This window comes from Carettochelys insculpta, chromosome 2 (genome assembly GCF_033958435.1).
Source record: "Carettochelys insculpta isolate YL-2023 chromosome 2, ASM3395843v1, whole genome shotgun sequence".
Lineage (NCBI taxonomy): Eukaryota > Metazoa > Chordata > Testudines > Carettochelyidae > Carettochelys > Carettochelys insculpta.
The window spans coordinates 114,340,125-114,357,676 of NC_134138.1; the positions used below are offsets into that span (position 1 = coordinate 114,340,125).

At 43.5% G+C, this 17,552-nt stretch overlaps 1 protein-coding gene and 1 long non-coding RNA gene across 3 annotated transcripts in view; one reads left to right on the forward strand and one right to left on the reverse strand.

Moving 5' to 3' along the window:
- The window catches only part of LOC142009463 (uncharacterized), a 99,788-nt gene extending 93,597 nt beyond the window's left edge, over positions 1-6,191 (forward strand). For both annotated transcript variants that reach the window (XR_012644476.1, XR_012644475.1), the window contains exon 4: positions 4,325-6,191. This is a non-coding gene — a long non-coding RNA (uncharacterized LOC142009463). The remainder of the gene's footprint in view (positions 1-4,324) is intronic.
- PARD6G (par-6 family cell polarity regulator gamma) overlaps positions 1-17,552 on the reverse strand; it is a 108,183-nt gene that overhangs the window by 80,747 nt on the left and 9,884 nt on the right. The window contains exon 2 of the mRNA XM_074987577.1: positions 6,243-6,465. Coding sequence (XP_074843678.1) covers positions 6,243-6,465 — 223 coding nt within the window. The remainder of the gene's footprint in view (positions 1-6,242; positions 6,466-17,552) is intronic.

Here is a 17,552-nt window from a genome sequence, read left to right on the forward strand (position 1 = left end):
ACACTAACAAATCCTCATTTAAAAGCAATGTGCATTGTCTTCATTTTGTTCTATGCTTGAGCAAATGGAAGAGTGACATTTCTGAGAACAACTGAAGAGTGATGCACTTTTAAAAGTTTAAGAGTGCCAGCAAGATCCTTTCTTGCCTGACTTTGTAGCTTGCATTTTAGTTTATAAGACAAACTACCCTATTTGGGCTTTCAAATCACTCACAATCTCTCATACACCTGATTATTCCTTTCACATACCTTCCTAAGGCAAAGTAAGAGAGTTTATTTACTCTGCATTGACTAATGTCAAGCATCTAAAACTCCTTACATTGTTATATGGTCTTTGTTACGTAGCAAATATTTGCCACATGGTGAGGAGTTTTAGATGTTTGACAATTATTGTTAAGTAAACAGCCCCTTGAGACCAGAACTTTAGCTTGACATAAAAGAGCATCGTCACTGAAATAAGGTAACTTAAATCCATGTAGCACTTTTGAAGACCTGTCCCTAATGCCTTCAGAAGGTAAGTCAAAAAGGAACTGATGAAGTTGTGTACTTATAAAACTGTTTCCCAGTTTAAAACATACACTTGGTCAACTACATATCTTCTGTGGGCTGCTACAAAAAATCATGCTGGGATCAATGCTCAAGGTAAGGCTTGTACAATAGCATAACGAGAAACAGGAATGGTCCTGTCTGCCAGAATACATCATGCAGGGTCCTTGCTGCATGACTGTTCAAATCTGGGACCCAATCCTGCACTCCTAATGCACCCCAAACTCCCTGTGACATGAGTGGGACCTTCCCGCACGCCCAGAATGCTGATCGGGTTCCTTGGTAGAAAGAACCATTCTTGTTAACAAAGTGCTGACACTTGTTTCCCTGATCAGGGACAAACTATGTTAGCATGAGTTTGTAAAGTGACCACAGAGCAAGTTGAGGGGGTGGAAAAGAACAAGATGACGTTGCCTCAGCAGCCAAGTGAGAAAACAGAAACAATTACACCATATTTGTTGTTTTCTCTGGCCTTATTCTAGCCTTGAGTTCTTGTGGAAATCTAGCAGAGTTTGAAACGAGAATATTAGAAATATTATGTCCGCCACATGAAGTCCTTTCTGCCCACACAAGTAATGAAACTGTTTACATGTATTAACATCCACTTGGCAGAGGAATGAGGCTAGCTGAATTATAAATGAGGAAAACAGAAAAACACAGAAGAAAAGCTGTGTGTCCTTTGCATAGCACATTAAATTTTTCACTTGCCTAGAAAATAAATGCTGTGGAGCTGCTAATGAATTAGGAAATCCAGTTCATTGCCAGCTGTCCCCCACTACTTCATGCTTATAGTCCCTTCTCAGACCACCACTGAACAATCACCCAGTCAATATAGGAGTGATCAGCACCAAACGGAATCCTGATGTGGTAAAGCTGAAGTCTGGGTCCTACGTGGTTGGTACAGAAAGGGGAAGAAAAAAGGCCTGGCCCATTGCTCTACTGCAGTGTCTGTCACTGATCTCCCTTCTTTCCCCATTACAAGCACATTTGGGCCCAGAGCAGAGAGCACCGAAAAAAGAGCAGAAGGATTTTAGGGTTCTGCATTGCGGGTCTCCAAATGAAACGCTGTAGAGCTCTACAGATAAACAGATCCAGCTCTTCTCAGGCAGAGGAAAGGCCACCACCATAGCGCAGGGTGTGCAAAGTAGTAAGAGATAATTGAGATAACCAAGAAAAGATGACCCAAAAAGGGACCTGATAAATGACCTGTATTAAAGGTCATTAAAAAGACAGCAGTGATCAATTGTTCTTCCAGTCCAGTGAAGTAAGACAAGAAGAAAGAGACATAACCTGCACCAAGGGAGATTTAGGTGACATTAGGAAAAAGGGGTTTTAGTTTTTTAAACAATGATAATTAAGCTCTGGCACAGGATTCCAAGGAGGTCTGGGAATCCTCATTACTCAAGGTTTCTAAGAGCAGGCTGGACCTGTCAGGGATGGTCTAGGTATCTGTGGTCCTCCCTTAGCACAGGGGCTGGACTAGCTGATCTCTTCCAAGCCTAAATTTCTATGATTAAGAGGTTACCTGAGGAACAGTGAAAAGACTCTCAAGTCTCGGGTTTCTCAAGACTAATCTCAGAAAGAAGAGAAACTGCTCACATTCACACAGCAAGTAGTTAAGTAGTAAGAGAGAGAAAGCTGTGCTAGGCTATATACTATAAAAACAAAAAAGCAGTCCAGTAGCACTTTATTAGGTGATGAGCTTTCATGGGACAGACCCACTTCTTCAGACCAGAGCCTTACTAGAAGACTCATTATTTAAGGCACAGAGAACCAAAAATAGTAATCAAGGTTGACAAATCAGAAAAATTTTCACAACAAATTGGAAAGAGGCTGCTGAATGCTTTTATATTCAAATTCGACACATTAACATGTGGTTTGAACCAGAATGGAAATATTTTAGGTCATTATAGGGGATCTTTTGCATACTTGGCTCAATCTAATTCTTTACTCCTTCCCCACCTTCTGCCCCTGTACTCTCTGATTTGCTCACCTTGATAATATTGGTCTGATTTGTCAACATTGATTACTATTTTTGGTTCTCTGTGCCTTAAATATTGAGTCTGTTCTGGTATGGGTCTGTCCCACGAAAGCTCATCACCTAATAAATTATTTTGTTAGTCTTTGAAGTGCTACTGGACTGCTTTTTTTGACTTCTTAGCAAGTAGTTAAGTTTCCACAAACACAAACCCCTATATTAACACATTCTCATGTATGAAAAGGCCAAGCCAGAGTTCTCTGCGCTCACCTTTGCTTCAGTGAAAATCCACACAATGCAAGCATTTAACTAGACCTGAAAGCTAAGAGCTTATAATCAGTTTCACTGTTTCCCCTGCACAGTCAGTCAATTTCCTGTTTTCCCTGCACAGGGAGTCAATCTCCTCATTTGTTAGTATGTCTCTGTCACACAACCGGAGAGAGCAACATATTTAAAACAGGAAAGTGCAATGGTAAAACTACCGAAAATGATGGACAAGTCAGAAGCAGGTGTAAAAAAAAAAAAAATGCTTTTAATTTTTTATTTACTATACTTCAGGCTGATCATTTCCCTTGAATAAGAGTACCCACTAATCTCTCTCAGGAAGAAACAATTGCTGAGGCTCTGTCTACACTGGTAATTGAGTGACAAAACTTTTGTCGTTCAAAGGTGTTTAAATAAAAACCTGAAAGACAAAAATCGTGGTGTAACAAGCGCCGCCTAAACAGTGAGTTGTCACAGGAGCATTCTACTGCTGACAATGTGAACCTCTCGTTGGGCAGGTGAAAACACTGCCCTCAAAAGAGCTGACAGTGGGTACACTGCCTGACTTTAAGCAATGTGGCTATGTCAACACAGCCGTGGTGTTAAAAGCTGTGTAGTGTAGATGAAGCCTAAGAGATTAGCGCAGCTGGAGCCTTTGTTTGTACATTGAAGAGAAGCTGAGGCATCTTTTCTCTGCACTTTACTAGTTTTTTGCTTCGTAAGTCACTGGACCAGTGATGCCCTACAGATATAGTGATGCAATGCCAAGTTCACTTAGACACGGTGCTCACAGCAACTGTCTGCCTTTAAACAGGACTGATTCAGATGTGTGAATAAACTTGAAATGCCACAAGCATGACAAAGCCACAGAAGTGGTTTCTTATGACTTATCCCACTGGCGATGTTCACATGACTGCACAGATCTAAAACACTCTGGAAACCAAATGTAACCCATTGTAAAAGAACACACAGAAGAACCGTCCAGCTCTTATTTTCAGAGATGGGGGTTAGGCAACAAGCTGGAGCTCTCACACTTCTCCCTCCTCCCCACACTCATTTTATACTAGAATAATTGATGGAACCCCTTTGGGTTTGCCACTGCCTGGTTTCCAGCACATTTACTTACATCTGATGAACAAGTGCAAGTGAATACACAAGATTCTAGATAGTGGAGAATCCAGCCCAGAGTGGCCTGAACTCACAGAGCAAGTTAATGAAAGCCAGCAACAAATCACAGGAAATTTGACTTCCAACCCTGTGCTCAACATAACTTTCTGGCATTAAACTATGGAGAAGGCAGGCAGCCGGGATATTAAATTGCCAGTTTTGAACAAGCAATGAGATCATGTGCTGTGACCCAAAACATTTAAAACTGAAGTACAGTAGAGAAGAAGTTGAAGTCGTACAGAAATTGAGTTAATGGCAAAAACTGAATCTTGAAAGAACTCCTCTGATTTCACTTACTGAATTATTTTGTTTTTAGTTAAAATTATGTAAATTTCAGTATTTTTAATTATATTCATTTCACCATCAACAGACTTGGATGAAGATATACCTATCTCATAGAACTGGAAGAGACCTTGAGGGGTCATGGAGTCCAGTCCCCTGCACTCACAGCAGGACCTAGCACCATTCCTGACAAGATTTAAAAAAAGTTATTTGCTCCAGATCCCTAAATGGCCCCCTCAAGGCCTGGGCTCACAGCCCTGGGTTTAGCAGGCCAATGCTCAAACCACTGAGCTATCTCTCCACCTCTTAATGAATGAAGTGCTGTGTCACTGACTAATTTTACTCAGACACATGAAAACCTTTAAGAACAACAATGACATCATCCTCTGATGACACATGAAAACCATTAAGAACAACATCACGACACATCTCTGCACCCAGCTTGTAGGAGGCTAGTAGTAAAACACACACCTGAAGACACAAGGATCACCTGAGTTTGGCCCCTGGCCACAAAGCCAGGCCTACATATCTTAGCATGCCTTTGACCACACAGTGTCATAACTCAATCTTCCCCAAACGGATAGACCTGCATATGCCCCTGTCCAATAGGGGCATAAAACTGTTGGCTAAAGCTAAGTCTTGAAGACATACCTGAAGATTACAAATTAGGCATGGTCAAGCCCACCAAGGGATGGAGCAGGGGGATCAGGGCAATTGTGCAGTGGGACTGGGTGATTTTAAAAAAGCCCAGAGGGCCTCATCGACTGCTGCAGGGCGAAACAGCTAGCACATCCCCTATGTGCTATCCCTGCATCTAGTGCCAACTCAGCAGTTCCCAGTGGTGCTGTGGCCAGTGGGAGCACTGGGGGCATCAGGAGGCAGCAGTCCATGCAGACCCCTGACCTCTCCCACTTAGGAGCTACTGCCAGAGGGGTGAACTTAGTTGCTTTCGGGATCTGCTTGAGGTAAGCACCAACCCCGTGACTCCCTCCCACATCCCGTCCCCTCTCCCAGATCCTCCACACAAGCTCCCTCCCCAAGCCTTTGCCCTCTCCCCTCAACCCAGCCCGTTGAAAGTGAGTAAGGGTGGGGTAATACAGTGCGTGGTGGTGGGGCCTCAGAGAAGGGACAGGACAGGGGTCTTTGAGTTTGTGCAGTTAAGACTGTTGGCAGCTTCACCAGCTGGGCACGTGGAAGCCCTGGTCAGGCTGGAAGAGCACACCCAGCAGTTTACTGGGCACCACCCAGCACAGGTGCAGCACCACCCAAGCGTCAGGTGGGCCACATCTCACCGTTCTGCTCTGGGGCTTGGAACTGTTGCCAGCAGGCCTGGGCATGGTGCAATGTTTGGGTGTCCTTTTAAATTAAAGGAGAGCGACTCAGGCCGTATGTTGGCACAAGATCCCATGCCACACACCAAGATGTACAATACTGAACTCACAGCCCAGGCAGACAGAGGCCTGAGGGAAGTCCTGCACCATCTTTGTGCCTTCCAATGCCTGTGCTGTTTCGTGGGCTGGAAGCTGAGAAAACCCACACAGACCACCAGGCCTGCCTAGGATAGAGCAGTCTCCTCAGACTATCTTATGGGCCACTGTGCTCCTCTATTCCCCACCCCCCACCTGTCATCTCTCGCCTTCCCCCAGATTGAGGCTTTTGAGGGGGAGGCAGCCTTATGGACATCTTCCCCATTGAGTTCCAGGAGGAGGAGTCATCCAGCGGAGACTTTACGGCTCTTGTATGTTACTCTGATCCTTTTATTCCACCCAGCAGGGCAGAGTGCCTCAAACCTCGAGGCATGTGTTATATCCCCCTCCCCTGCCCGTAGTCTGCTTTAGATCTTTGAAATCGCAAGAACCTCTGGTGCGGGGACTGTCTCTTCCCTATATATGTGTGCAGCCCCATCCTACCAGGACCCTTGGGCACCACAACAATGTGATTATAGCATTAATAAAAGGGCTAGACAATCCATGCCTCAGAAAACATGAGAAATCTGAACATTTTACCTTGTCGATGTATAAAAACCCTGAGCAGTGGGTTTGCGCTTGAAACAGCCTTGAAGAAGTTATCATCGTTATTAATAGGAAGAAGGTCCCCGTGAAAATCAGCATATCCAATCATCACTTCCATGCTGGATATGTGGTGGATGTGAAGAATGAGCTTGTAGAAGTCTTCAAACTTTCCTGGCTTGTAACGATCCAGAGAGAATCTTCGGAATTCTGCCCCAAACTACAAACCGGAAACAGAATGGATGTGAGTGGACACTGCTACAGCAAAATAATCAGGTTGTGCATTTTAATAAAGCATTTGCTGCTTTTCTGTCCTCTACATGGAACATGGGTGGACTGAAAGGACTGGAGTCTACCATTCCCAGGTTACACTCTTGTAACAGGGTTTTTGTATGAGGGTGGAACAGACTTCTTTGTAAAACTGTTATGCCCAGTATGAATCAATGCTAGTTTAGATGCTTCTTAAAAAGTCAGTTCAATTTTTTTTTATTTGAACAATAGTACCTTTCAGTCAAAGCTAATAAAACATGCTTCCACCAGCACTAACACTTCAGTTAACATCAGCATATTTGGTGTCCCTAAAATTACTCTTTTCAAAACAAAGTAGAGAAACAAACAGTCTTCACACTCAAAATTGTTTTTTTAAAAAAAAAAAAAGTCAGCTGTTACAGGTAATTTTTTAAAAAAATCCTTCATGTTTCCCCATCAACAGCACAATGAACTTAATAAAAAAACCACATAATACAGACAGAGGTGCGTGTCATACAAAGAACGTAGTCCATTAAAAAGGGACAACATCAATGTCTATATGCTCTACAATTTCTGGGTATTCAAGTTCCAGAAGCTGAGGAACTTTCCTCCTTAGGGAGTTGTTCTAGGCTTTTTGAATTCTGCCACTCCATTAGATTGATTTTTATGGCTGGTTCCTGAACTACAATTTTGTGGGACGCAAGTTTCACATGTTCTCACTGGGGTCCACAGCAGCAGTGGAGAGGGACACTAATTTAAGTCTGACCCAAATTACTACATAAAGCACAGCTGTTATGAGACTTAAGTAACACCCCCCCCAAAGACGTGTTGTCAGACTTGCTTCCTAAATCCCAATGACAACCATTCTTAGACAAATAAATACTCTCCTGCAGTGTCAGAAATGAAGTCATTGTTTAGAACAGAAAGAGGAACTGATTAAACAATAGTGAAACTAGTTTCACAACTTGCAAAACCTGGACATCCAATATACTTTCGTATTTACTAACCTATGGGGTTGTAGCATAGTTTACAACAGCCTAAGGAGGGTTTTTCCCTTTGTCCCTACATACTGGGTAAAGGGACCATAGTGGGATAAAGGAGTCTGAAAAGAGGAGACAGGTGAAAGTTCCTCAGAGCTTGAGCTGCAAAGGACCTCTCCTGAGCCCTGGTGTAGAGGGGGTCCTCCTGCAGGAAGGGTGTGGCCATATTCTGAGGCTATTTCAGCCCATTTTACTGCCCCAAGGCAGCTGATTACTGGCTGCTATAACTAATGCAGTCCCGCAGAACTGAGTTACCACTGGGAGCTGTTCTGGCTCCCGAACCAGCTCAGGATTGGGAAAGCACAAGGGAGGCTTAAGCAACCTTCCCTTCCCTCCCCCGTACAAGTTCAGTATTACCACACTACCCCGCGCATCTACAGCCGGTGGGTCAATCACTGCAGCATCACTCCACTGCAGAGCGTAGAGAAGGCCTATGCCCCCAGGCTTCTAAGAAAGCATCTGCCCATTTTAGTTCTATAGGTATTAAATAGAGCCTCAACCCTGAGCTTTGAAGAAGTTTTGATCCTCATTCAGACTCAGGCCCGTCGCCCGTCACCCCCCCCCCCCCCCACACACACAAAAATTTGTTCTTCAAAATCCAAAAATTCTTTCTGTTCAATTAAATGAAGTTCCTGGTAAAGACAGCTCACGCTGTGGACAATTCACTCCACCACAAACCTCTTTGTTCTAGTTATAAACACATTCCAAAGCATTAAATGCAGGTGTGAAAGACTGTTCATCCTGTAACAGGGGAAATCATTAATTGCAATTGGGATTGTGCTCCTAAATAAAGTGCTTTAAAAAAAAAACCCTGCCCTTTGATGGCAGTCTAGGCCACGATGCTAATTTAAATGCCAATTTAGTCCAAACAATAACAAATTAAGCTGCTTGTTTATAATACGGACAGCTGGGTCCAGTTTAGATTTCATTTCAGAGTATTCATTCAAATGCACAAAAGCCAAAACAAGGCTCACCCGATTTCAATGGAGTCCAAACTGCTGTTCAAACTGTAGATGCCCTGCCTATAAGGTAGCTTGATAGTAACAATAAAATAGCTAAGGCTGCATTAGACCTACAGCTGCAGAGCTGCTAAGCTAGATAGCTGCATGCCAAGTTGAAGAGGGTGAGCTCAGAGCAGACATTATGGCATTTTGTTTTTTCTCTATCACTGAGTGAGATTGTCAGGGAGAAACTTCCTGCTTGATTTGCTTTGGTGGCAGAATGCTATAAAGCCCCTATGGTAAAGGTAACCTTTGTATCCACTTGTCAGCCTACACCTTGTTATCTCTGGGCACATCTAGAGAGTGGTGCGACATCAAAGGCTCCTAGGGGTGGCAGTCGTCCTGTTGATCTCATAGAATTAAGGCTGGGGTCCTCACGGAGCACCTTGTGGGACTTTGTGGAATAGGTCTGTGACACAGGCCTTCCCACCCATATTGTGACAGCCCCTTCTCAAAATTTTGCCAATCACTCGTGCCTCTGAAATTGGGCCCATTTTTGGCATTTTAGGGGGCAGACCCTATTTTGGGTGATGTAAAAGCCCCATAAAACCCAGCAGCAAAAAAGGGAGGTAGGGCTCCGTGTCCCCATCTTCCTGAAAAAGGTTAAGCAAAAGGAAGATAAAAATTGCCCTATTTTACTGGTACTAGTCGTCTACCTATTCTTCTTCTTCTTCAATGTAACCAACCCCCATTTTGGCTGCCTGTTCAAGAGGAATGGAGCTGGTCTCACCTCTGGTGGATTTCCCCATTGGGGAAGGGTACGTGATTTTTTTCCTTGTTAGGTCTTACACGATAGGATGCTATTCTAGTAATTAATACATTTATATTAAAGCTTTGTAACTGCTTTAGAACTCTGTACTCTGACGCATATGCTGTTGCTGTAATGTTCATATACGGTAATGTAACCCATTCATTCATCTGTATTTTGAGCGTATGTGCAAACCAATTTGCTGCTTGGAAAAATAAAAGGAATTAGTATTAAAATTATTGGTGTTGTTACTGAGGGCATCAAGGGATCCTGGGGTTTTCGTGGCTCTGGGCATTAAAACTAAGTTGGGGAGAAGTTTAGGTACAAATCTGTAACTTTTGGGGCCAAAGTGTACGACTGCATCCCCACCATCACCCTTTTCCCCTCCTCCTTAAGTCAACAAAACTTTCCGAATTTATGAGACTTCTTACTTCCCCTGACACACAGTTTAAAATACAGGTTAACACAAATAAGTACCTTAACAGTGTTTTTAGAGAGGGAAAAAAGTTGATTCCAAATTCTTTCCTGCTAGATTTAGATGTCTATTACATGCCACCTGTTTAAGTGGAATGGAGTACTGACATGTTAAACTCAAGCAACAAGATCCAAGAATAAACCCTTTTCAGGTTGCAATTAGATTTAGCCACACCCTGTATTTCACAAATCCAGGACTGTTTTAATCTAAAAATAAGTGAGTAATAGATCAACATATTGTTGTATGCCAATTCATCCAAATATGTTTCACTACTACTTGTCAGGCACCATGTAAGATTACACAGATAAACATGGATTACAATCTAACGTCATGATCCCACAAAATAATCCAAGCGTGTGGATCTGTGTGTGTACATACATTCCCACTCATTTCAATGGAACATAAGCAGGCTTCAGAGTCCAAATCACAGACAATTGCAGAATCAGGGGGCCACAGGTACTCACATGAGGTACAGATTGAACCTCCCAGGTATGGAACCCTTGGGACCTGACCAGTATTGAACAAGAGAATTTGCTGGAACCTGGGGGGCCAACATTGCCTAGCACGTTATCAACACTGCCAGTGCTTACTGGGTTCTTAGAAGACACTTAGGGTAAATTACAGCTAAATAACAGCACAGAACATTCAGGGTCAAGACTGGTGGCTGTAAACAAACTTTATGGGATCACAGGTAACTTGGCCACACCCACGGTAAGTGGTCATCTTGCTAACTGAAATCATGCTGGATTATAAACGTTGCCCAACAAGAAAGTGCTGGACTAGAGAGGTTCAACCTGTAGTAACAGAACTACTGACATAAGCACGTGAGAAACAAGCTGGGTAAGAATGTTTTTCATTGGACCAGCTTCTGTTGGTGAAAGACAAGCTTTCAAAGTACACAGAACTCTTCTTCAGGCAGCTCAAAAGTTTGTCTCTTTCACCAACGAACGTAGGTCCAACTAAAGGACATTACCTTACCCAGCTTGTCTCTCTCATGCTGCGGGTGCAAGATGGCTACCACCACACTGCAAGAAGCTTTAATTAAGAACAGAAGACCATAAGGGGACACCATAGGAAGGATCAAGAGAAGGAAAGTTGAGTGGGAGAAGAACAGATTTTAAAGAAGTAATGAAGAGGATTTTTTTTTTGTTTATAAAGGTTTATGGTATTGTCATAATTTGGTAGATTAAAGTCTCAGACGGGTAGCTGTGTTGGTCTCACTTGGAAGACAAGCACTTCTGTGGCACCTTGGTTTAGCAAATGCATTGGGCCATGAGTTTTCCCACTAAGTTACGCTACTAGGATATAAAAAGACTGCGACACTAGTGCCAATGAGTTCCTTTAAGAGGAAAAAGCTACAGGAAATGATAGACTTTTTATCCTCCCTAATGAAACTAGTAAAGAGCATCTCAGTAATAATAGATTTCACAGCACTGCATATCTTGGGAGACTGAAAACTTCATTGTATTCAACCAGGACCAAACCTTTTCCAGATACTGGGACAAAAGGGAGGTTATCTCCCAGGAACTCAAACTAACCACTTTTGAAGATAGAAAAGCACATAGTCAACTTGACCTAAGATAAAAGCAGATCTTCCAGTTAGCACATCAGACAAAGAGACTAAAACTGATACTCCACTGAGAGCTACCACCAGAACAATCCTTTTGTTGGAAGAAAGCTAATTACTTATTAGAATTGTTAGTTTATTGAGCCATGAATTACAGTAATCTACTTTGACCTATTTACCTAATATACATATTCCAAGTGATATTGCAAAAGCTGAAGTGGGAGGAGGAACAAAAGGGATTAAAGATAATTTAGTCCGACAGGGCTACCAATGATTAACAAAACAGAACTGCAGATGTTTGCTTTTCAAACAATGTTTCCTGTCCTAAGAGCCTTCTAAATTTCAGCCAGCCAATAGTCTATTTGCAATTGCTAACAGCAAAAAGTACCTAAACTACACAGGAACTCTGGTTCATTTCCATAATATAGGAATGCCAAGAACAATAAAATAGCCACCAAAGAGGAAAAGGCCAAAGTGCTCTAAAAACTGTGTGCAGTTTATGGACAGAGCAATGAAAGCTGTATTTCTGACTCTCAGCTTCTTGGCCCAACCAAAGGCTATTTGTCACCATGAGTACCATACACTGCAAAAATCGATTGACCAAACAAAAAAATACACCAACATCCAAAACACACAAGTTTTAAAATGTTCAATTCAAGCTTTTATGGGGTGGGGGAAGGGAAAAGTAATACTAAATCTTTCCCTTCCTACCTTTCAAAGTTTAATTGCTAGCTGAGAGTTTGGACAATTCTCTCTAAAAAGACTTACAACCTCTTCAGAGGCCAATATTTAGCAGCAAACATGAATTACATTAACCACCTACTTCTCAAGGAGCAGGGTCTCAGATACAGAAGAAAAACAAGCTGTGCTTTAATCAATGCTGCACAAACAGCTATCACTTAATGATGGTCTAATTCTGTGCCCATTGAAGTCAACAGCAGTTGTATTGTGGAATTCAGGTATCACTGAGCACTGTTGAAAGTCCCACTCCTATCAATATATCAGAAATTAACCCTGAGTTCAGTGTTTAAATATTCTGAACATCACATTAACAATAATCAACTGGCCTCTACATGGTATGGTGTACCACAATGGGCATCATCTCTCCATGTCAAGAAAAACAGAAGAGGGACAGTGTAAAGATTATTTTTAAAGCTATGTTCCCTACTATGAATTTTTAGAATGTTGCTTCATTTCTTAAGGCCACCTGCAATGGCAATTATATGCTAATTCTTAAGCTCCAAGCAGCATGGTTTAGTGCATAGGGTGCTGAAGTTAGGACTCTAGAGATGGAGTTCTAGTTTACCTCTTAATTGCTGGATGATCCGGGGTAAGTTACCACATACGGTTAAGGCAGGGACAGCCTCACTGAGTCTGTGCATGGTGTGTCTAGGACATTGGGGCCCCAAAACTTCTTTGGTTACTGAAATACTAAACCACTTCCCTCCCATCTATACACACAAGGTTTCAGTTTTCCTTCTCTCCTCATCCCTACAAAACACTGAAGTACAAGGGCTTCACTTCCCACTTTACCAGAGGGCCTGAAGAATAAGGTCACAAAGGTACCTGAACTCCAGCTCTGCCTGCCTTCAGCTAAGCAAAGAAAGAATGCTGAGAAGATTGACTTTCCCCACTCCTCCTTCCCTGGGAGCGTTTCTCTGGCTTGGGTGTGTCAGACAGAATGTAGGAAAATTAACTCTCACAAAAATCAAAACAAAACCAAAGCCACCGCACGCTCGACAATGCAAAGTTTGATATTAGTCTCCTTAATTTTCTCCATGTTTGATTTGACACTGGACAGTACATGGATACCACAATAAGGGATGCAGCATCGGAATACAATAGAAAGGAGACTGGTATCTTCATGTGCGATTTTTTTCGTTTGATCATGTAGAAGTCGCAGCTTCGTCCAGATCATTAAATGCGGCCATAAAAACAGCTATCAATCTATTACCAAACAAACTGCAGTTACATTATAAAAGCAGTGGCAAAAAACAGCGTTCAGGAAATGGATATTAATGGAACGTGTGGAAAGGGTTAATAATTTTGTAGTGTCTACTAAAAAGTCTGGTAAAAATAGAAAATTGGGGGCTGGATAAAGCCGAACCTAAGGCATACGGAGACCACCGCCTGTCATGCTGATCCTAGTGCCTCATTGTTTGCTTGTACTCCATCTGTGTGTATTCATCTCATGTCTTCTATTTATTGTTGCACTGAGGCGGACTATAGGCCCTATCCACCTTAAAAGTTCAACCTTAGCTTCTGTAACTCAGACTCTGTTTGTCAACTGGTTATGTTCTCATAAAAGCTCCTCTCTTACCATCTGTGGCTGAACTAAGCCCAGAAAGCACTGAAACAAACATACATTTAGGAAACAGCAAGTGGTAACAGCTGTGCCAGGTTACCTCAGCATGGAGCAGAGCAGCAGGGAGACACGCTAACAGCACAGGACAAGCAGCACATGGGGGCAACACACTCCAAAGCGGCATCTACAGTAGAGTTCTGTGGACAGAAGTCACTTTCAACAGATTTCCCCACAGAACTTCTGTTGATAGAACACGTCTGCACCTAATACAGGCTCCCTCCGTCAATGCCCTCGGTCAACAGAAAGTGACCAGACTGCCCAGCCCTCTGCAACAGAGCAGCCAACCGGAAGCTCTGCAAACAGGGCAGCCCGATGAACTGGAAGCCTCTTGACAGAGAGCTCCCCCCCGCCCGCCCCCCGAGCATCTACCCTATTTTTTCCTCAACAGAATCTGTCGACAGAGGCGCTATGCCTTATATGGACAAGACAGAACTGTGCCGGGAAAAGGGCTGCTTTCTGTCAACAGTTTATTGACAGAACGCATTTGTAGTGCGGACACTCCCTGGTTTTTCAACAGACAGCCTCTTCTGTAGTCTAGACCCAGCTTAAAAGCCTTGCGCCAACGATAGCTCAGTTAAAGGCCAGCCATAAACCACACACAGGGCTAGTGGTATTGACATCAATGCTACAAACAAATAAAAGCCAGCTCACCAAACTGACTGCAGGAAGACTACCAAACTAGCTTAAGCAGGAGCCAAACACTTAGCTGACATTTACTGGCAGAGATTGAACAGCATGATGTGTGGCTGTAAGCCATCTTTACAGCCACCCATGCCACTTGGGATATGCCTTCACCGCATAGCTAACCAATGTGATTGGACCAAGGCCTGAGCAGAGTTAACTTAGCCTGGATGCGAAGGCTGTCATTGCGAAACCCTACCCTCGCTGTGCTCATTGTTTCTGAGCTCTTGCAGGTGCATCCGGGTGCACAGCCCATGGTGTTTCATGCTAGGATGGCCTAGGATTCTTTCACAGTCAACTGCGAAAGAAATTGTTTGCCCTTTGGGATGAGGGGAATTGTTGGGAGGCACTGGAGGAGTCTGTGTCCTTGTTGCAAAATGCGTGGAAGTCAGCCTGACCTACAGTGAAGATGGGATTATAATCCTCTCCAGCCCTGCAATGCGTCTTCCATATAGATGTTAACAAAATTTGAGCTAAAACCCAGGTGAAAGCCTGATTTAAGCTGGCCAGGAGGGCATTCTAAACTGATTATAAACTCAAGTTAAACCCCCTCTTACACGCTACGACAGCCTTCCCTTTCTAATCCCATGTTTATAGCACAAACAACTGCCAGAGTCATTTGAGGCTCGTATCTGATCAAACCTGACTGGTAATTGGGAACAACTGTGCAGGGTAGAAACAGGAGAGATGGCCTCAGGCAGGATGGCTATGGGATTTGAATACCACACCCACCATGCACATTTCTAAGTGAGCCTGAAGAAGTTCTTCTGGGGTAAGGCTTTAACCTTGTATTCTGAGTTTTGCAGTCAGTCAGGGGTCAGGAGCATGGAAGATGCTTTTAGTCTTTAGCTTTGTTCACTTTAATTAAATTCAAAGGAGCTGTAGGGTTATCACATTTAAAAAAAAACAAAAACAAAAAAAGAGGACACCCCTGAGAGGGAGTGTATCTGTATCTACAATTCACGTTGTATTATAATATACCACACACACACACACACACACACACACACACACCCCCAATACATTAATACATGAGTTGGTAGATGCTGATACAGATACACTCCCTCTCTGGGACATCCACTTTTTTAAGTAGATCAAATATAGTAACCCTACCTAAGGCAAAATTTGCATTTTTTTAACCACAGCTGAGACATGAGAGAGACAAAGGTCAAGTCTGTTAAAGAGAAAAGTCCAGGGACCACTGAGGAAGGCAAGTGTTACCTGTGTGCATGAACCAAATTATATCGGGGCCTGTGCTGAAGAACAGCTCTGTGTAGCTTGAAAACTTGCCTCTGTCACCAAGAGAAGTCGGTCTAACAGAAGGTATTACCCTCACCATATTCTCTCTAATATCCTGGCGCTAACATGGTTACAACACCACACTGAAGTCTTTCTGACAGGCAAAACTTCCCCTAGTTTCACTGGCAGCTCAGAAGTCGGTTTTACCCATGAAAGCTTATGACCTAATGGATTTGCTAGTCTCTAAGATACCACAGGACTCATGGGCAACACATGGGTACACTCACACCCCCACGCTCACCATGAACGTTGCGCCACACGGGGGGCAGTCCCTCCCCTCCCCCTCACAGCGGCACACCCCAAAAGCAGTACCCCTACATCATGTCACTCCAAGGGCAGGGGGGGGGTAGGCCCCCACCAGAAGCAATGTGCTACTTCCAGGGCAAGAAGCAGCTGGGGTGATGTAAGGGTGAAAAGGGGATGGTATGAGTGAGGAAAGGGTGGGGGCCTGGACCAGGAAGGAGTCGGGCAGGGAGCCTCGGCTCATGCCCTGCCTGAAATCCCTCCACCGGTCACCTCTGTCAGGACTGCTTGTTAAATTCTGAACGGGCCGTAAGCAAGTTCTCAGCATCATTTCTCAGGGTCCCTGTGCTGCAGGCCCTCAACAGAAAGAGGTTTGCACCAGTTTTGCATGAGGAAACATGAGACTATAAAAATAGAGCAGTCCTGTGCAAATCCATTACCAGACTGGACCCCAGATTGGTATTAGTAGGTTTAGCCTTCTCGCCCAGTGGCTCTCAACCTTTCCAAACTACTGCACCTCTCTCAGGAGAGCCCATTTGTCTTGCCTAGCCCAATTCTCACCTCACTTAAAAAGTACTTGCTCACAAAAATCAGACGGAATGCAAAAGGGTCCCTGCACACTGTTTCTGACAATACGCTTCCTTTCTCATTTTTATTATAACACTATAAATTTTAAAGTCACCCCACCCCTCAGAGATCAAGAAACACTGATCTGCCATAAAGAGCAGGATAAACAAGTTACTGTATACATGTTAGCTTGTACTGATTTTGCTAGTGCTTTTCATATAGCCTGTTGGAAAACCAGGCAAATATGTAGATAAGCAGACATACTCCTTGGAAGACCCCTATGTACCTTCAACAAGGGTCTGTATATCCTGGTTGAGTACCACTGTTCAGACTACTGGTGTCTGGTAACATTTGCAGAAACTGTATTCAACATTGTATCCACAACAGCAACAATGTGCTGCCCTCATCAGACACTGACGGGCACATGAAAATCTGATTGCTGCAAGATGGCCAATACCTACTTCCTAGTGCAGTCAGGACCCTGTAAGAGCTGGTTTAAATAATACAGCAGGTACTCCCACATCACCCACCCATTGAAGGAACAAAAGTCAGTGAAGCGCTCTCCTTTTCCCCATGGTCTGTTCTTTGCCTGTATTTATGCTTCCAATTTTAACACTGAAGTTACTCATCAAAATCAGCATATACTTCATTGTTTTCTGGTTCACCACACTTCATAGCTTCTCACATTCCTCAGCTGCTTCATTGGTTGGTACACAACATTGCACAATTAATACCTTTCACACTTTAGTGTAGAATCCAGCTGGGATGATGCGTGATGATACTGCTGTCCACTCCATTAAAGCACCAGATGCCTCTCTTGAGCACACTTTTCAAACAGGCAGAGGACATTGATTTTGCTGATAACATCACCTTCCTTTCACACCAACAAGACAGAAAAAGGCCACAACACTAGACAAAACTGCCTCAGCGACTGGACCAAGTGTTAACAAGGGCAAGACCAAGACAATGAGGATCAACCAGTCCCAACGCCGATGCCGCCACCACCACCACACTGGGAGGGGATGACCTCAAGTAGGTGAGCTGCTCCACGTCTTCCAGGAGTATTACGGGC